Source organism: Pongo abelii, chromosome 23, assembly GCF_028885655.2.
Source record: "Pongo abelii isolate AG06213 chromosome 23, NHGRI_mPonAbe1-v2.0_pri, whole genome shotgun sequence".
NCBI classification, from domain to species: Eukaryota; Metazoa; Chordata; class Mammalia; order Primates; family Hominidae; genus Pongo; species Pongo abelii.
The window spans coordinates 55,130,107-55,150,642 of record NC_085929.1 but is presented as its reverse complement, the minus strand read 5'-3'; the positions used below and the strand labels follow the sequence as shown (position 1 = coordinate 55,150,642).

General features: G+C 59.7%; 2 protein-coding genes across 7 annotated transcripts in view; both read right to left on the bottom strand.

The window, feature by feature from the left end:
* The window catches only part of TAFA5 (TAFA chemokine like family member 5), a 367,025-nt gene that overhangs the window by 317,659 nt on the left and 28,830 nt on the right, over positions 1 to 20,536 (bottom strand). The gene's annotated exons all lie outside the window — the stretch shown is intronic.
* On the bottom strand, positions 4,397 to 18,934 carry LOC134761216 (uncharacterized). 2 transcript variants are annotated; one of them, XM_063723119.1, is made up of 4 exons: positions 9,485 to 18,934; positions 7,415 to 7,654; positions 5,593 to 5,992; positions 4,397 to 5,308 (listed from the first exon to the last, which is right to left on the bottom strand). In XM_063723119.1, exon 1 carries the CDS (start codon positions 15,676 to 15,678, stop codon positions 14,749 to 14,751), a length of 930 nt encoding a protein of 309 aa, XP_063579189.1. In that variant the 5' UTR covers positions 15,679 to 18,934; the 3' UTR covers positions 4,397 to 5,308; positions 5,593 to 5,992; positions 7,415 to 7,654; positions 9,485 to 14,748. The 2 variants fall into 2 exon arrangements, with proteins under 2 accessions (XP_063579189.1, XP_063579190.1); XM_063723120.1 differs by having other exon boundaries at positions 5,593 to 7,654; positions 9,654 to 18,934.

The following is a 20,536-nucleotide window of genomic DNA, read 5'->3' as shown; positions in this document are numbered from 1 at the left end:
TTGCCTGGAAATGCACCAAGAACAGAGCGGGAACCTCATGTCCTCAGGTCCCCAGGGAGCCGGGCCATGTGGTGGCAGCACCAGCCTCCCCCGCCCCCACCCCGGGTGTCTCAAAGGCAGAGGAACGAGAGCCACAGAACAATCCGCTCCATCGGGGCCTCTGCCAGCACCAAGCCATCTGGCTCAAGTCAGCGGGACCTCCCCAGTTCCTGCCAGACTGGGAGGCCGAGGGGGTTTTTGTTTGGGGTAGCATTCCTCCTGACCACAGCCATCACTAAGAGCTCCTAAAGGAGAGGCACCCAGGCCAGCCACGTCCAGAGGGAGTCCCCGTCCCAGGTCCTGCTCCTCTGCAGGCCACAGAACTCAGCCAGCCGCAGCCCAGCCAGGCCCCGCTGCCATCGCCCAGCCAGTGCCAGCGTGTCCGGGGGCTGCCTCAGGTCTGTGGGGCAGCTCCCAGCCACTCCTCCACACACAGATGTGAAGCTCCTCCCTTCCCCAGCGTAAACCCTCCTGGAGCACAGAAAGCCACGGCCATGTGCATGTGTGTGTGTGCCGCCTGTGCCCATGGGCGGCTGCAAACAAAGGCACTCTGTGCTCCCGGCAGCACAGGGCACAGGGAGCCGGAAGCCTTGGCCGCGGATGAAGACAGGCATGCTGTTGACATGGAAACCCAATAGTTAAAAATTCTTCAGGCGGTTTCGAAATGTCAAATTTTGATAACCAGGTTGGAGTCCTTGTTCTTCCATAGTGAAATGTTTGGCAAAACAAGCCCTGCCATGAATTCCTGACAACTCGTCAGCCACGGCGCACGCCTGAGCCATATGTCCCTCAACAGGCGGTGCGCGCTTGTTACCCACCCGCGCCGGCTCCCGGTGCTGACACGCTGTCAGGGCTGAAAGGACGGCCTGCCTCTCCGGGCTCGTCTTCTATGGACATATAACTTGTTGGCGGACAAAGGACATCCACTTGTTTCCTGGCTTGCCGAGAGGAAAGCCCTCTGATAGACAATTCTCTATGTTGCGCCACAAAAACCCGGGACTGCTGGCATTTGCCTTGAGCCGGGGACGGTAGGTTTCCAAGTCCCTGCTAATTAATTGAAACGTGTGTATGTGTCAGGGCGTGGGGGACGCATGAAGACAGAGACCCACACCTACATATGGACACTTGCCTCTGCCAGGTTAGTTTCAGGAGACGAAAACCAGCCCATGCAGGAACTCGCTGCATGCGGCACCAAGGGGCGGCGCAGCTCTGTGGCGGGGGCTCGACAACACAGGCACTCCAGTGGGGGGTGTGTCTGTGTGTGCCCCTGTGCAGCCATGCATGAGTGCCCATACCTGTGCCTGTGCAAATGTGTGTAATGTGTGTGCAGTGTGCTCACACCTACGTGTATGCATATACCCACACAGCCTGTGTGCACACACGCTTGAGTGCTCATACATGTGCCGGTGTGACCGTGTGTGTGACATCTGTGCAGTGTGCTCACACCTACATATATGCACATACTCACACAGCCTGTGTGCACACACACACGAGTGCTCATACATGTGCCGATGTGACCGTGTGTGTAATGTGTGTGCAGCATTCTTGCACCTACATATATGCATATACTCACACAGCCTGTGTGCACATGTACGCATGAGTGCTCATCACATGTGCCGGTGTGACCGTGTGTGATGTGTGTGCAGCATGCTTGCATCTACACATATGCATATACCCACACAGCTTGTGTGCACACAAAGGCATCAGTGCTCATACATGTGCCCATGCGAACGTGTGTGTACGCTGTGTGTGCAGTGTGCTCACACCTACACATATGCATATAGCAACATGGACTGTGTACATGTTTGTGTTCAATGCTCATCTGTGACATATACACACCCGTGTAATACTGAAGTCAGACATTTCTCCTAAGGCCATCACATCCTCTCTTGATGCACTGCTGTGCAGGTATTATTTATAAATGTGCATCTTACATGCACACTCATGTGCAGGTCACAGTGTGTGGGAGTGTGACTGTGTGTGTGTGGATGAAAAGACACACTTTTAAGAGTCACACACACATACTACAGTGGTGGGGTGATCACTTGCATAAAAACCTGTATAAAGGTTCCACCTCCCCTGGAAATACACCCTGTGCACAGCAGAACGTTCCCAGGTAAGGGTTGCTGGGCTGGGATCCCAGGGTGAGAGGCCCCAGGGCCCAGTCTTGGGGAGGGGCTGCCCAAGGCTGGGGAGAGGTGATGTTCTGGAATGTTCCCTGTTCGCTGGCTGGGGTGACAGAGCTGGCCGGGGACCCACGAGTGGCCAGTAGAACTAGGAAGAAAAGGAGAGGACAGAGGAGCTAAGGCGTCTGTGCTGAGGCTGCTGCTCAGCCTCCGGGACCCCCAAGACAAACAATGGGCACTGACCTGCATCCCTCCACCGCCAAGCCTCCACAGTCACTGAGCGCAGCTGCTTCTGCAGCTCCCAGCCCCGTGTCCCTGACCTGCAGCAGAGCCCACTTTCTCAGTGCAGGTCTGCCCGCGGTGCCCGCCGGAGCCGGGCCTCCCTCTCCCCCTGTTACCAGGGTAAAGGACAGTGGAGGAGGCACAGCCTCTCCTTCAACCTCCCCACACCCCCGCAGGGCAGCCCCATGAAGTACCTGGAGGAGACATTCCCGGAAGTGAAGCTGGAGGAGGAGACATTCCCGGAAGTGAAGCTGGAGGAGGAGCTGCTTGGCTCCCGGCACAGGCACATTCTAGGGCCCTGTGGGCTCAACTGCAGCCTCCCTCAGGCCCTGCCCTTCAGCCTGCCCTGCCCACCCACCCAGGCTGTCCTGGACCTGCTGCTCAGCTGACACAGCCCCTCCTCTCTGCCTCCACACTCCTCAGTCCTAGAGCTGGCCATGCAGGGTTACCCCCGTGGGAGCCCTCTGCAGTCCCCCGGAGGAAGGCCCGGTCCCACCTCACCTGCCTGTGCCATCTCATCTGCTTGACCCACGTCACCTGCCTGCCCTACTTCACCTGCCTGGCCCCCTCACCTACCTATCAGCCCTCATCTGCCTGACTCCCCTCACCTGCCTGACCCACCGCATCTGCCTGACCTACCGCACCTGACTTACTCATTTCACCTGCCTGACCCACCTCATCTGACTTACTCATTTCACCTGCCTGACCCACCTCATCTGACTTACTCATTTCACCTGCCTGACCCACCGCATCTAACTTACTCATTTCACCTGCCTGCCTCTCCCACCTGCCTGGCCCCCCTCACCTGCCTGGCCCCCCTCACCTGCCTGGCCCCCCTCACCTGCCTGGCCCTGCCTCACCTGCCTGGCCCCCCTCACCTGCCTGGCCCCCCTCACCTGCCTGGCCCCCCTCACCTGCTTGGCCCCCCTCACCTGCCTGGCCCCCCTCACCTGCCTGGCCCTGCCTCACCTGCCTGGCCCCCCTCACCTGCCTGGCCCTGCCTCACCTGCCTGGCCCCCCTCACCTGCCTGGCCCCCCTCACCTGTATTCTTGCCTCTGCTGTGAGGGTAGCAATGGAAGGAGACCCTGTGGGCTCTTCTGAAAGGACAGCTCCTTCTCCACGTCATCAGCCCAGCTCCAGGAAATGCAGGTGCTAAGGGGTCCTTTTTAACTTTGGGGTGCTGACCCACTCTGACCCCACAAACCATGGCCCATGCCCTCCACAACGTGCTAGCCTCATCCCTGCCACCAAACATGGTGACAACAGCTGTCATCCAGCCACACGGCTGCTGCTTCCCCATTTTCTCATATTTCTGGACACTGGCTTCTCTGCACAGCAAGAAAGGACAGGTGGGAAAAGGAAAAAGAAGGTTTGGGGAAATGCGAAAATGTCCTTCTCTGGGCAACAGCTCACTGCGAAATTTCATTCTGGCCAGGGACCAAGATGCCCAGAGGGTGGCCTCGAGTTGGGAAAGGAGCCCTAGGGTGTCCTTTTCCCAGTCCCTTCCAGATCTTTCTACAGCCATCTCCCAAGGGCCTCACTGCTTGGGGTGCGACCCCTTCCTGGTGTTTCAGAATGTGGTGGGACCCAGCTTTGACTCAAATGACCAAAATACATCCTGCCGGCATCTCTGATGGGCAAGGCCGTAGCTGGACCTCAGACTTGCAGCCTGGAGGCCAAGACGCTGAAGACCTCGTGCTGAGAGAGCCCCACCGGGGCCTGCCCTGGAGTCCTCACCCTGTGCCAGCCCTGCCACCTCCGTGCCAGCTGTGCTGGGGTCACCTTCTGCAGACACAGGGCTTGGACACCACAATTCTAGGGTCCCAGGTGACAGCCAAAGGTTTGACGGCTGCACCTCTCCCCTTCACACCTAACGGGAGACCAGGGCATCGATGAGACTTCTGTTCTTTGCTCCTTGCACCCTAATCACCCCCAGTCCCCTCACCCTTCCTCAGGGCCACCTCCTCGGACCCCAGCCATCACCCCCGGTCCCCTCACCCTTCCTCAGGGCCACCTCTTCGGACCCCAGCCACTCCATCAGGCTGGGCGGCGGGCACAGGCCTCCCAGGGGGTGCTCCCAGGGCCTCTGCTCCCAGAAGGATACTGCACAGGGGTACCTCTGCCCGCACCTGTCAGCAAACCCCCGTCCCCTGGCAGCATTTAGGGGAACAGCCTGGGGACTCAGCACCCTGGGCTCACTTCAAGCTCTGCCACCCATGGGCGGTGGGACCTTGGCAAGTGTCTGGATGTCTCTTGGCCTCAACTTTCTCACCCTGGACATGGAGAAGATATGATCTCCCTGTTGCAAAGACAGTGTGTGTCCTGTGTCCTCCAAATCCTAGGACTCATTCCTCGGATGCTCCCAGCCCGTCTTCCCAATGGGAGCCGGGGCAGGGGCACCATTCCTTGCTGAAAAATTTCAGGCAGAAGTGGCCCGGGTCCTTCCAGGCCTGACCTCCTGTGCCATCCTCCTCTTCTTCCCCTTCATGGTCACCTGGAAGCCACGTGTGAGATGGCCGCTGCATTAGAGGCCCCCAGCGACTGCGTGGGCCACACCCTATGGCTGCAGCAGGGCAGATGCTGGACGTGACTTTAGTGTCTGCAGCCTGAGGTCTCCCATCCCACCTGCCTCCCTAACCCCACCAGCGACAGTGCATAATTGTTGACTGATCCCAATATTTTAAAACCTGAGACCAAAATACACAAAGAGACTATCCTGAAGACACAATAAATCCTTGCTGGGTACACGAACAGCCTTGGGATTGAGCAGGAGGGAAATGGTCTCTTGAGAACATGTAATACGTATTTCCAACATGTACTCCTCGCCGGAAAGATCGGAGCTGTCAGGGCTGGCCACAGCCTGAAAAGGTGCGGAGTAAATAAAAGGTAAATATGGTGAAGATTAGACTTGCGGCCTCTGTAATCTCCTAAAGAGTGCTGGCTGTGCAGCCCTGGAGGCGAGGGCCACATTTGCATAATCTCTGTAGAAAAACCCCTGGAAGCGAAACTTATCATGGTTCTGAGGAGAAGAAAAGGCAAGGAGATCCCTCCTCTTCATCAGAGAACAGAAAGCACCAAGGGGTTCCTCATCCGGAGGAGGGAGGCGGGGTGCACAGGAGCAGGGCTCGGGAGAGAGCCACCCACCTTCCTCTGGCTGCTCAGTGACCAGCTGTGCAGACAGGAAACGGGAGATCAGCTGCAGAATCAGACCCAGAAGCGTCGCCAGCTGTGCTGGCATGTGCTGGGCATGAAGTCCTGTCCGTGGTGTGCCTGGCTATTCCTGGCTGTGGGACGTCCACCCTCTCCTGCCCTGCCAGGCCCGTCCGTCCTTCCGGGGGAGTTGGGGGGTGGGAGGCACCTGCTGTCTCTTCCTCCAGGGTCAGCCTCCCAGCCTCTCCTCCCAGGATTAGAGAGTGCAGTCCTGGGGGCAGTCCCAGACAACCTCCCTGTATGAACCGCTTTCTGTTCCCAAGAGGCATGTGGTCTCTGGCACGAGGCTGACAGCTCAGCATGAGGGCGCGCTGGTGGTCTAACGGCATTTCTCCTGCAGGCGAGGAAGGGAGGGTCCAGGCTAGAGTCCCCTGCACAAAGCCGGTAAGCTTAGGGGTGCAGGCTGGCTACCCCAACCTGACGCCAATGCCAAACCAAGTCAGTAACCCACATATCAACTGCACCTGCAGGGAAGACCCACTGCAGCCTCAGGGACCTCGAAGTCTGCCAGATCCCAGGCCACAGGGCACCGGGGAGGGTGTCAGGAGCCGCCTGCAGAGGCTGCAAGACTCACGCTGTCTGCAAGAAAGCCCCTCTCACTGTCCGCTCCAGGGAGGGGACAGGCAGGCCGGTGCCCCAGGCCTTTCACCTGCCCAGTCTTCATCACAGCCCCACCCTGCCCAGGACAGGCTCCCAAGAGGCAGAGCCAGGGCAGGACAAGCCTGGACTGGGGCTCAGCTCCTGCGGCTACACATCTGAGCTCCATGAAAGGCCGAAAGGGTTGGCCAGGGGCCGCTCGGCTCATCACAAAAGCGGAAGGTTCCCCATGCAGACCCACACTTCCTGGATCTGGAACAGGCCCAGCCACGTCGGCAGGCAGTGTGGTGGCTCCTGGCTACCCCAGCCACCCTCTGACTGATTCCCTGAGATGGTCCACACACCCATGACCAGCTCTTGCCGGTTGGCATGTCTGTGAGTGTGGCCAGTCCCCTAACAAGGCTGGGGTCGGGGCAGGCAGGGGCACCGCTTTGCACAGGGGGTCCCTGTACAGTGGAAGCTCAGTCTGTCATGTCACTGTGACATCTCAGCCACTTTCATTTGGAACCTGAGGGACATTTCTCCCCTGCTTTGCCAAACCCCATAGCCACACGCACTGGGGTCACCTCTCCTGCCCCAAACCTCATTTCCTGGGAACTTCCTCTGCCACCGGCCCCCTGAAGGGGTGGGCCTGGGGGTCAGGTGTGGCCCCCATGACTCCCGGCCCAAAGACAGCAGGTCCCATGTGACATGGACAGTTGGACAGGAAAGACGGGAGCCCATTGGAGGAGGGTCGCCAAGCAGAAGGGATGGGAAGGGAGGGAGCCAGGGGAGCGCTGGTTTCTTGCCCACTGTCTAGTAGGGGAGGAGATGGGAGGAGCCCTGTCCACCTGCTTTCCACTCTGGGCCTCAGTTTCTCTCTCTGTAAACCTGCAGCAGGTTCCCCTGAACCATCCCAAGGTCCCTGGCCAGAGTCTCCAGTGGTCAGCCAAGACTCGAAGCCAATCCTTTCAGCTGAATGCCGGCCCCAGGACAGTGCCCCCGGTGCATTCCTTCTCTGGGCTCCGGCAGGTGACGGCCCCTGTGTCCTCCGGAGGTTCCTTCACTCTGTGTTTTCTCAGGAAGACACTTCAGGGACAGGCAGCACCAAGACTCCTGATGCCCCATCTGTCAGACGACCATGCTCAGATGTCACAGGAAGGGAGCAGAGGAGACTTACACTCAATTCCTCATGCATGCAAAAATGGAGGTGATGCAGCCCCAGCCTCCTCCTCCTCCAGTCGCCATGGAGACAGAGCAGGGTCTGCAGACGCCAGGGCTTCCCTCACCCTACTCAGCCCAGCCCCACAAAGCAGAGGGCCCACAGCCTCTGCAGCCACAAGCTCAGTCCTCAGGGGGTGTCCAGAGGGCCCACAGCCCCTGCAGCCATGAGCTCAGTCCTCAGGGGGTGTCCAACACCCTGTGAAGGGAGAAGGGAGGTCCTGGATGCCCCAACTCCCACCTGGAAGCTCTTTCTTCCAGAGTGTTCCTCCACATGTGCCTTCCAGGCTCACTGTGACTCAAGGGCTACAACCACTCCCACAGCACTCATGGAAGGATGGAGGTCTGAGGGGGCCTGACCACACACCCTCCCCGTCCACACACCCGACCCATCATCCTGCCTCTATGGAAAGTCCTGATTCTGCCACAGTTCAGCCTGGTCGGAGATCCCTGGACTCCCGCCTGGACACCCCCATCTCCTGCCTGGCACCCCCATCTCCCGCCTGGACACCCCCATCTCCCGCCTGGACACCCCCATCTCCCGCCTGGCACCCCCATCTCCCGCCTGACACCCCCATCTCCCGCCTGGACACCCCCATCTCCCGCCTGGACACCCCCATCTCCTGCCTGGACACCCCCATCTCCTTCCTGACACCCCCATCTCCTTCCTGGACACCCCCATCTCCTGCCTGGACACCCCCATCTCCTCCCTGGACACCCTCATCTCCTGCCTGACACTCTCATCTCCTGCCTGACACCCCCATCTCCTGCCTGGAAGCCCCCATCTCCCGCCTGACACCCCCATCTCCCGCCTGGCACCCCCATCTCCTGCCTGGCACCCCCATCTCCTCCCTGGACACCCCCATCTCCTCCCTGGACACCCCCATCTCCTGCCTGGACACCCCCATCTCCTGCCTGGACACCCCCATCTCCTCCCTGGACACCCCCATCTCCTGCCTGGACACCCCCATCTCCTCCGTGGACACCCCCATCTCCCGCCTGGACACCCCCATCTCCCCCCTGGACACCCCCATCTCCCGCCTGACACCCCCATCTCCCGCCTGGACACCCCCATCTCCCGCCTGGCACCCCCATCTCCCGCCTGGACACCCCCATCTCCCGCCTGGACACCCCCATCTCCTCCCTGGACACCCCCATCTCCTCCCTGGACACCCCCATCTCCCTCCTGGACACCCCCATCTCCCGCCTGGACACCCTCATCTCCCGCCTGACACTCTCATCTCCCGCCTGGACACCCCCATCTCCCGCCTGACACTCTCATCTCCCGCCTGACACCCCCATCTCCCGCCTGGACACCCCCATCTCCTGCCTGACACCCCCATCTCCCTCCTGGACACCCCCATCTCCCGCCTGGACACCCCCATCTCCCGCCTGGACACCCCCATCTCCCGCCTGGCACCCCCATCTCCCGCCTGGCACCCCCATCTCCCGCCTGGACACCCCCATCTCCTCCCTGGACACCCTCATCTCCCGCCTGGACACCCCCATCTCCCGCCTGACACCCCCATCTCCTGCCTGGACACCCCCATCTCCTGCCTGGACACCCCCATCTCCTGCCTGGACACCCCCATCTCCTCCCTGGACACCCCCATCTCCCGCCTGACACTCTCATCTCCCGCCTGGACACCCCCATCTCCCGCCTGGACACCCCCATCTCCCGCCTGGACACCCCCATCTCCTGCCTGACACCCCCATCTCCTGCCTGACACCCCCATCTCCTGCCTGACACCATCTCCCGCCTGACACCCCCATCTCCCGCCTGACACCCCCATCTCCCGCCAGACACCCCCATCTCCCGCCTGACACCCCCATCTCCCGCCTGACACCCCCATCTCCTGCCTGGACACCCCCATCTCCTGCCTGGACACCCTCATCTCCTGCCTGGACACCCTCATCTCCTACCTGGACATCCCCATCTCCCGCCTGACACCCCCATCTCCCGCCAGACACCCCCATCTCCTGCCTGGACACCCCCATCTCCTGTCTGGACACCCTCAACAGCCTCCACCTTGATTTTTCTGCCTCTACCCAGGTCCCAGGCATGCATAGTCAGAGAGAGTTCTCAAATGTGAAGGTGGTTTAAGCAGTCACTGCCCTGCTAGGGCCCCTCAGAGGGTTCTAGTGCCCTCAAGGGCAAGCCCCCATCAGGCAGCTACCCTGTGCCCCATGCACCCCACCTGCCTGAGCCTTTCCCCAGGCTGGGCCTTCACCTGAAATGTACCCCCTCATTGTCTCCCTGCTACCCCTCCCTTCTCCAGGTCACAATGGGACTGTGTCTCCCAGAGCAGGGCCTCTGGGCCCCAAGGAAAGCAAAGGCAGGTCAGGGGCTCCACAGACCCCCAGCTTCTCCCCCAGTGCTCCTGGTGCAAGCGCACAGCTGCTGAGTGGGGCCCTGCCCACCGGCCCTGCACGCACACTTGGGGCCACTCCGCTTCCAGGGTGTTCCTGGCTCTTTCCACAGCGCTGACCTGCAATCACACTCACAGCATGTCTTTGTTGACTCAAAGCATCGGTTAATTACACAAACTCCCTAAGCACCTGACAAACCACAGTCCCCGAGGCCACATCACAGGTGGGGCAGGTGCACAGGCTCAGACTCCTGGGCTCAAGCCCTAGGCTCCTAGGGGGTGAAGACCACCCTTGATGGGAGCTGGACCCCATGAAGGAGTGTGGCAGGGCTGGGTGCAGTGGCTGGAGGCAGCCAGTGCAGGGTGCAGAGGTGCTGGGCTGCAGGGGCCACCCTTCCAGGGGTGCCTTCTCACTATGGCCTTGGCTATGCACAGGCATTGGGGAATGGACCCTCAGAGCAGACCCCTTTCCTGGAGACACGATGCACCCAGGTGGCACCGACTCAGGCCCCAAGGCCCTACTGGGGTCCTCGCCACAACTCCGCAGCAGCCCCCAAGCCCACTCCCATCTCACTCCACTCGAAGCTTGTCAGGTACCAGGACCAAACCAGGCTCCTAATTCATGGGTTTCCAGCGCCTCTGAACTTCAGCTTCCTTAACTGAGAATCAACATCATCGACGTCATCAGAGCGATCGTGGGGCCTGTGGAGGAGGAGAGGGCAGGCACCGGGGGGCACCGGGGGGCACCGGGGGGCCCGGGCGGCCAAGCCAGCTCTGTCTATGCCACTTTCATCTGCCTGTCTGGTGCCCCGCACCAAGGGTCACATGACATTCCCGATTCCAGAGAGGAGAACAAGTAGTAAAAGTGCATCTCAGAAGTGCCTGAAGAAGAGCGCGCCTGGGAAGGCGGGACTGCACCTGTTAGGGCTGCTGGCAGGTAACACGGGCCTGAAGCCTTGCGCCAGGCTCCACCTACCCGTGAAACACCCAGCGCATCTCCGGCACCTCCCTCTGACCTCCCGGCCACCATCGCTGGACCCACAGCTGCTCCCCTCAACCACACGACAGAGGCTGACCCAGGAAGGGTCTGAGCTAGGGCAGAGGCCCACAGAGCCCTGGATCCTCCTGCCACTTCCAACCTGGGTGGGATGCGGCTTCCCACAGGGCTTCCGACAGGCCCTGTGGTGGGACCTCACCTCCCTTCCAGGCAGACTCACAAGAGCTGGAAGGAAGCTGAAAGTCAGAACCTGGCCTGTCTCTCTGCCCTAAGGACTGTGCACACATGTCCTTCCTGAACATTCCCATCTGGAGGCCGCGCACGGGGAGTGGCTGGCTGTCTCTGGGCAGCTGCAACAGCTCAGGAGTCCACCTCACTGTCCACGGTCCCATTGCCCCTCACCCCTGCTGCCCTGGCCTTGCCCTGCCCTATAAGCAGGTGCCAGGCGACACTATAGCTGCTTATCCATTCAGAAACACAGGAGTACCAGCCGCGCTGTAAGAACTGGGCGAGTGCAGATCTCAGAGACCCTCCAGGCCTGGGCTGCAGTTGGGGTCTACGTGGACCTTGACATTTACAGAGGAGGAAGTGACGGCCAGCCAGAGGGAGTGCCACGGGGTCGCCTCTGACTCTGGCATCGCCCCAGAGTCACACCTCCAGAGGGTGAACCACATGGCCTGGTCAGTTGGCCCAGGGGAGGCCAGCAAGGGCCCACGGCGCACTGGGCGGGGCTGTTACAATGAAGCCCCTTACATCTGAGTTCTCCAAATGCACACATCTGACTTTCAATAAACGGAAAAATTAAAGTTATAGTGGGCCTCATAATGAGATATAATATATTAAGGGAAAGGAATCACTTAAAGAAAATCCCAAGGACAACTCAATATCCTCCCCCTTTCAGAGGAAATGCAGTCCCATCTCACAGTTGATGTCATTGTTAATTCTTTCTAATGACACATTCAAGAAACAAAGCAAAACAAAAGAACCATCAACTCAGCATTTAGAACAACATATTTTGACAGCATATTTTTAAACTAATTCCCCTCTTCCAATGAAAGTGCCGTCTTGCAATCTTTCTAAGTCTATTCAGTATATACAACATGATTATCTCATTCTTCTCATGATGAAAACTCCAAGATACATAATGGCAGCGTGATCGACATGCAAATGCACTCAGGGATATTATCTCTTCTTGTAAGGACCAGGAAGGACGTACTGATGAGGATGCACCCGCAGGAGCTCCGGGGCCAGCGGCCGCCCTGTGTGGTCAGCTTCGTGAGGCCGGCATGCAGAGTTAACTGGGAGTGAGCAAGGTGGCACACAGAAGCCAGCCCGTCTCTCCCTTGTGGACCAGGGACTCTAAGGGCTCCAGGTGGCCAGTATTCAGATGTGTCTGGGGCGACAGCTCCTGGAAGACTTGACTGGGGCACCTGCTCCCACTCTGCTCCCCTGAGAAGGATTTTGGAGCCAGCCAATTGTACACAGTGAGGGATCCCTGCAGATGGAAAGCTCCCTCGGCTCCTGGCCAGGGTGCAGGGGACCTCCCCAAAGACACAGATGGCACAGTCCCAGCTCAGGGTACCACACACAGAAGGAGGAGGGTGGCAGGGTGGACAAAGAGAGGAGGAGGCCAGACCGGAGTCCCAGCCCTGGACAGCCCCTTCATGCTGGGAGCACCCGGGCAGGGCCATGGGCATACACCCCTCAGTTTCTCCATCGGTAAGGTGAGGCCACTGGCTCCCCTGGCAGTGACTGAGACCACCCAGGAAAGGATGAGTGCAGAGACCCCTGAAACCTGCCAAGGCTGGTGCCCGGTACACATTCTCCAAATCTGCACTGAGGGCCACCTGGTGCCCTTGTCCAGCCTGACAGCGATCTGGGAGGCAGGGCAGCGGGAGTGGAGACCTCAAGACACCTGGTCCACAGGTGGGGAGAGTAAGGAGGGAATGAGCCACACACATCTCCACGCCTCTGCAGGGGCGACCTCAGGACGCCTCGTCCACAGATGGGGAGAGTAAGGCGAGAATGAGCCGTGCACACCACCATGCCTCTGCAGGGGCCAGGAGGCAGGGAAGAACAGGAGGGCTTGAGTAGGCAGGGCTTCTTTAGGCGCGGCACCAGGCCAGCAGCAGCAGCAGCTTCTGAGGCCCCAGCCTGACCCCTGAATCAGAAACCATGGGTTCAGTCCAGCGATCTGTTGGTCCACAAGCCTCCAGGGGATTCGGATGCATGCCCAAGCCTCGGGACGGCTGAGGCAGAGTGTGGACCTGGCCACCGAGTGGGAAGGGCCTCCACCCTGGCAGAGGTTCAGCCGGGAGGGGGAAGGGGCATTTGCGAGAATGAGCACTGGAAGCAGAGTCCAGCAGGCAGAGCAGGCGGCAGGCACCTGCCAGGGTGGGGGTGGGGTGTGGACCAAGCCCTCAGCGTTTCCGAGGGTCCCTGTGTGGAGGTCTCCAGGCTGCTCCCTGACCCCAGGGGCATCGGCCTAAGATGGGACCCCCCACAGGGTGCATACCCTGGGCTGAGGGATGTCCCCAAAGAAGCTCATCTCCTAATCTCTGGAGTCTGTGAATGGGTCACCGGGTCACCTTACAGGGCAAAGGGACGTTTTCAGATGTGATTAAGTCAAAGGTCTTGGGATGGGAGAGGACCCTGGACCCCCCAGGTGGGCTCCAACTCATCACAGGGGCTCTGGTAAGTTGAGGGGAGGCAGGAAGGTAGGACCCTGGACCCTCCAGGTGGGCTCCAACTCATCACAGGGGTTCTGGTAAGTTGAGGGGAGGCAGGAAGGTAGGACCCTGGACCCTCCAGGTGGGCTCCAACTCATCACAGGGGTTCTGGTAAGTTGAGGGGAGGCAGGAAGGTCAGAGCCAGGGAGAGAAGATGTGAGAACAAAAGCCGAGGGCAGGGCGGAGAGAAGTCGCGGCCCCACGGGCTCTGAAGATGGAGGAAGAGGCAGGCAGCAGAAGGGTCTGGGCACATACGCCCGGCTCAACTACCCACAGGGAACCCCCGCCTGGATCAGAGAATGCCCCAGGAGCCTGGGACACGAAGGAACACCCTGGGTGCAGAAGGTCCTGCCAGAGTAAGGAAGACTCTCTCTAGGTTTCCCAGCAGGGACAGGGAGTCGCTGCTTCCCCACTCCTGGTGCAAAGTAAACCCCTCGTCTGGCCGCCCACCCCTGCTGGCCCTGGAGAAGCTCGATGCAGGGTCTCACCCACAAGCTAGGGCAGCAACTCACCCAGGCATCCTTGTCGAGATGGCGTGTGCGCTGGATCCTGCTTGTGAAAACTAACTATGCCCAATGTGGGGGGCCCTGAAAGGGGTGGGCTATGGATGGAGGCTCCAGCTTCCAGCCATCCCGAGTGTTTTGGGAGGAGGGGAGGGCTGATGCCTCTTCTGTATCTCAGGCTGAGAATGTTCCAGAACTTCCTGGATGCCACCAAGGTCCTGTTTTGACTGCCAAGTGTCCAGCAGGGAGGGCGTCCCTGACTGAGCGCCTAGGCCGAGGCGCTGCTGGGCTCCTCAGGGTGGCCTTGGGGAACGCAGGACAGGGCGTCTCCATCCCTGAGGTCTGCATGGAGCTCACATGAGCCCGCGCCTGGAAGAGGAGCTTCCTCTCCACTCCAAACGCCAAAGGCGCAGCCCAGCAGAACCTCCCACCAGCCCCCACACTGTCAGAGCCATGCAGGCTTTTCAGACAGAATCCTGAGGCCCGTGGAGATGGAGGCCCTGAGGTCAGCGTTGGAAGCGGTGGGCTGCCAGCCGCACAAAGGAAAACTGGCCAGACGGGAGGGAGGAGAGAAAATCCCGAAAAAGCAGCCATAATGGACTAAAATAAGGTCAGCGGCAATAAAAAATGGGGGAAGGCGGCATCGTGCTATCTTCCCACCCTGCTTCCGCCCTCTGACAGGCATCACAGGCCAGTCAGGCCGCAGGGCAGGCTGGGACCACGTGCGGTGGCAGCTGTGGGCACCTCACCTGGGTATGCAGTGGCAGCTGTGGGCACCTCGCCTGGGCGGCCTGTGGTGCTTTCAAAGGCCAGCGCCAGCCGCCTGAGCCCCGGCACACTTCTCGCCAGCCTCCTATCTGTAGGGAGGACTCTGCGTCCACACCCAGACTGGCCTTGTGTCTGCCTGGCCTATTGTCAGCTGTTGGGGTCGGGCTTCCCACTAAAGCCTCTTGGTAGTAAGTCTGGGCTGCCCAGGAATAGGGGTTCCTGGGAGCGGCTCCTTCCTGGGCCCCCAGGGATGCCTCTTTCATGCAGCCCTGGCCCAGGTTGGGCACAGAGGGGCTGGGGTCAGTCCAGGCGGCTGACCTGGCCCAAGCAGGCCTGAGCCTAGGCCTAGGAGCGGCACCTGGGATGCGGCACCAAGCCCCGCGTGGGTGAAGGCAGAGAGCCAGGGCCCAGGGGCAGCCTTTAGGGCTCCCGGGAGCAGAGGAGGCCCAACGTTTTCCATCCAAAACCTCTGGGCTCAAGTAGCCCAGAGCCGGGAGACAAGTGATTCGCCTCCACAGCCCAGCGGAATGCCAGGAGCCGGCCACACAGGAGGGCCCAGGGGAGTTTGCTGACTCAGGGGCTGGTTTCATCCTACCCCGTGGGGTCCCCTGGATGGTGTTCAAGTGGAACTGGCCCTGGTGGAGCCCTGCCCGCCGGCCCACCAGCCCTGTCCCGCAGCAAAGCCGGTGAGCACGGGAGCCAAGCACCACGAAGTGCCCACCGAGCCGAGGCCGCCTCCAGCAGAAGCTCCGTGCGGGTGCAGCAGGGTTCTGTGGCACAAGCGGCAGGGGAGGGGATGGAGGCCCGTGAGCTGGAAGCCTTGACATGGGCACCAGCGGCTCCCTGGCCGCCCCCATCCAGCCTGGCCATCCTCCACCGTGACCCGTGGGCTCTGGGTCTCCTGTTGGGAAGGAACCGACGCAGCCCCGCCATGGGGGGCTCCAGCGGCTGCAGCCCCTTCCGGCTATTCCTGGCCTCCCATTGGAAGTGTCTTGCCTTGTGCTCAGCAGCTCCGCCCTCTAGTCCCTCAGGACAGGGACATGGTGGACAACAGACCCACAATATACTGGAGCTGGAGGGCCCTGTAGGGAGGCCTCCCAGCCAGAGTCACCCAGGGGCAGGCCAGCCTGGGGGCATGTGGGTCCCAGCCAGAGTCGCCGAGGGACAGGCCAGCCTGGGGGCATGTGGGCTCCTTGGGCTGACCTACAGTTGGCCCCTAAACTTCCACCCACAGGCCCAGGTGACCCTCCACGAGTGGCCACAAAATCCCAGGCAGGCCCAGATGATGTCCAGGCAGATTCTCCCGTGGCCTGGGCTGTGAAGGGCATGGCCTTCCTCCCCGGGGCGGATGAGAGGACTCCCCCTGTGCCTGGGGAGGGCTTTAGGTTGCCTCTCATGGGTGGGGGCCTAACCTTGCCTGGCCCCGTGCCCACCTCAGGCAGCCTCAGTTTCCGGAAGCGTAGGATGCGAGCGTAGAGTCACAACCACTGCCCCAGGGAGCCCACCAGCCCCCACCAGCCACCGAAGGAAGGAGACTCTAAGGCAGAGCCAAGCCCTGGGGCTGCCGGTGCCAGTGGATGGGAGGCGGCCGCCTCCGGACCTGGGGGGTCTGCATCCCCCCAGCCTGTGGGAACAGACGGAATTCCGGGAGCCTCACACCTGTTCAGGGCCCCCGAGGCAGCGGCCGCCTCCGGACCTGGGGGGCCTGCATCCCCCCAGCCTGTGGGCACAGACAGAATTCCGGGAGCCTCACACCTGTTCAGAGACCCCGAGGCAGCTGCTGCCCTTCCCGCCTACAGATATAAGGCCCAGAACTGCCACAGGCTCTGCCGCCGAGACCACAGGTAGACGCAGGAGACAGAGGGAGGGGTGGGAGGAGGTTCCAGTCTTGGACAGCAACCGTCAGCCTTGGGCTGCCCATCTCCAGCTTCTACACAGGAAAAAACAAAAACAAAACAACGTCCTTGCTGTTTAAGCCAATGCTGGTCACGTGTTCCGTTACTTGCAGACAAGTATTCTTGGAATACCTATCCTAAGGAATAAGGCCTCAAGGGAAGTAACCATGTCCTCCCCATCCGGAGGGTGGGCACTGGCTGGCCGGGAGCTCGGCCACTGTCCTCCCTGTAGTCTAAGCCCCTCCCCAAGTTTGGTCTGAGCAGGAGCTACAGCTCCACCTCCCTCCACACCCTCCACATGAAGCTCATCCTGGCCCCGATGTCAACTCCAAGTTGACAGATGCCAGGTGAGAGCAGAGAGCCCTGCTAAGGAACCCCAACAGCACCCAGAGATGAGCACGATGCTTTAATGACAAATTCAGCGAAGACCAGGGCAGTTCCAGGTGGCGATGGAACCTTCTCACCGTATTTACTTTTTACACCTAATGGATCGGGTCCATCTGTGGCCACGCATCCTCCATCTCCCGTGCGGCTGGCTGGGATGGCTCCCCGAAACTCACATTTGTAATAAACACCATTCATCGCAGGCACGACACCCATCCTGGAAACAGCACTTTAGAATTTTTTTGTTTTTATCACCAGCTTAATGATGACTAATGCCTGGGTGATTATCTTGTGCTTTTTTTGGGTGGCACCGAGAACAAACAATATCATTAGCAATGCAGAAAGGAGAGAAAATGGGAGCACGAGGTGGAGGCAAAGGCGAGCAAAAGTCAGACAGGAAACAAGCTGGCTGCCTGGCAAGAGAGCGTCTGCAAACTGAACCCCAGGGGTCCCTGGGCCATGATCTGTTTGATGTTGCAAAATCCAACAAACCCAAATCGGGAAGAGGGGTTCCTGGAATGCAATGACATTATTTTTTAAAAGTGCCCAGATGTGCCTTTAAGAGCAATGTCCTGCTGGGTAAATAAAGCCAGAGGAGCAATGATAGGGCAATAACTGAGGAAATGGGCCAGAGGAAGCCCATTCACAGCCCTCCTCACATGCCCCGGATCCTGCACGGTTACGGCCGCGGTGGGAAGAATTCAACAGGCAATTAATTTCCAAAGAAAATTCCAGCCTCCTACGCACACATCCCCTACAAAGAGACATCTTTTGAACACAGGCAGAACTCAGCCACCTGGGCTCTTCCAGGGGTTGGCTGCTTATGGTGGGGACAGGTCCTCACCTGCCTGGATCACAGCCTGTCATCCCACCCTGGGACCCCCCCTGGCCCTGGCCTGAGGGATGTGCTGAAGCCCAGGGTCTGAAAGACAGTGGGCTTTTCCCGACCTTCCAGACCCCCTTGTTTAGGGGCCCCTAAACCAGATGACAGGACATGGAAGCAGTTTCTGGCAACATCAGGGAAGGCTGCCCATTCCCCTGGGCCCACCAGGCTCTCTCTGCCCCTTTGCACTGGTCTGAGAGCTCCATGCCCCCTCTTCCTGCCCATTAGGCCAAGTCAGGCCACCCCCAGCTCTGCCCCAAAGCCCCTCCACACCCAGTCCCTCTCCAAATCCCTCACATCCATCTAGTACCACCACCAAATTAATCTCAAGTCCCCGACGGCGAGCATTCTGGCTCTCCTTCCCTGACAAGAGCACTGCTGGGTGCAGGGGCCACTCCAGAAACACTTCCTCCAATAGGGTGTCCCACCTGCAGAATCAGATGGCACTTGGCCACTTCACCAGCCAGAAGGGTAAGTGGTGGGTGTTGGAACAGCCTTGGGCCCCAGGCCTTTGGGGTGAGCCCGTGCACGGTGGAACGGACAGAAGGATGGATGCGGCCAACACACTCCCAGTGTCATCTGGGCCGGGCTCGGTCCTGAGACCCTCACACCTGCCCCGAGGGTGGCGTGTTAGTGGCCTGTGTCTGCATAACAAAATCCCACAAACCCAGCATCTCACACAGTGGAATTATCTTCACACAGTTCTGGGGCCAGAAGTCCACAAAGTGTTGGCAGGGCCAGTTCCTTCTGGGAGCTCCAGGGGAAACATGTGGCCTCCAGCTTCCAGCGTGGCTGGCCACCCCGCGGCTCCTCGGCTAGCAGGCCCGTCACGCCCATCTCCACTTCCATTTCCACAGGGCGTTTTCCTCTGGGTGGTCTCGGTGTCTCTCTGCGTCTTCTAAGGACACCGGGCATTGGATTCAGGACCCATCCAACTCTAGTGTGACCACATCTTAACTAATTCCATCTGCAACAACCCAATTTCCAAATAAAGTCACATTCTGAGGTTCCAGGGGACATGAATGTTGAGGGGACACTTTCCCACTCTGCACAGTGGCCCTGCCAATGCCCTGTTTCCATGGCACAGAGAGGTTGGGTGACTGGTCCAAGGTGCAGCCATGACTGGGATGGGCAAGAGGCACGGGACCTGCTCTGCTCACCTCCCTCCTGCAGAGAGACTCCGAAGGGCTCAGCTGCTCAGAACACTCTAGTTGCCTGTGAGGAGCCCAGGGCTCCAAGAAGAACGCGATTTGCCCACCACCGCCCCCAGTTTCAGCTGAGCTGCTTCTGGTCCCACTCCAGGCCTCCCGCCTGTCCCCAACTCCCACCACCCACCCTCTCTCGTGGCCCAGCAGCCACAGGGGACCCACACCCCGAGTCTGCATTCACGGAGGGTGTCCCCCCCTTCACATAAAAGGACATGTGTGCTGCCCGGGATGGCAGAGAAGACCCAGGGTCGGTGGCAGCGAGATGCCTGAGGGGCCGCCCTGGAGACCACAGCCTGTTTCACGGACGCTCTGATTCTGAGTCTGAGAAGCGTGGCCCCTGCGACTACACAATTGTGCAATAAACAGATTAGGGCATTAGGCACCAGAGTTATTAAAAGTGAAAGGTCCTCAAAGGGAAGACACGGGATTCTTGGAGCCTCTATCTCCTACAAATATGTAATGAAATTTAAATTGAATCTGGTTTAAAATCATTTACCTTTTGACATCATGTATCAGTACACTAAGCATCAGTTGAGAAAGCAAATAACCTTTCAAGAAGAATGAAAAATTACTCTGTCTCTTTTGATTCCATGTTAATTTTCAAATTTAAACTACCCTATAGCTCTCGGCCTGGGGTCAGCCACTGAAGGCTGTTGATTGTGCTAGGTCAAGGCTGGTGGGTGGAGGAGACCCCAGGCATCCTCCCTGCTGCACTGCAGACTTGAGCCCTCCCTCCAGGGTGTCCGACAGCTCTTGACGGACAGGTGAGCTGGGGGACCGCCGGCCGCCTGGTCACCCCAGGAAGAAAGGGGGAAGGGGCGGCTCTTGTCTCTGTCCCTCCTCCAGGTGAGTGAAAAGTACCGTTCTCCTTTTCCACATGGGTGTAAAGTGTCTTCAGGAAAAGAGGTGACACCATTTGCCTGTCCCAGGGTGACCCTGGGCATAGCACTCCGGAAAGCGGGGCTGGAGCCTCGCTGGGCGTGACCGTGACCTTAGGGGACCCGTTTCCTCTGCAGGCTCCCTGTTCTCGTCAGGGGTCTCTCGGGGCTCCCCTCAGTCAGCCTCCTCTGCTGAGCACCCCTGCTCTGAGAGTCGACCTCTCAGACTGGAGGGTAAGACCCACTCAGTGACAGTAACGCAGTGAGAAGTGGGGGTTCTTTCTGAGCCTTTGCCTCAGAATCTGGGGTTCTGGAAAAGAGAAAAGAGCCCTCGTTTTCCTGAGGGCATGGGCAGCTATGTGGAGGAGACATGGACGGACATCCCAGGTGGGGCAGGGGTAGGTGGACTCAGGACATCCTCTCAGACGTCCCCCTGCCTTGGTTTGGGGAGGACGGGCACCTCTTTG

Coding starts and splice junctions, on each gene's coding strand:
- LOC134761216 (XM_063723119.1), bottom strand. CDS start 15,678: ATGGGGGCGGCCAGGGAGCCGCTGGTGCCCATGTCAAGGCTTCCAGCT.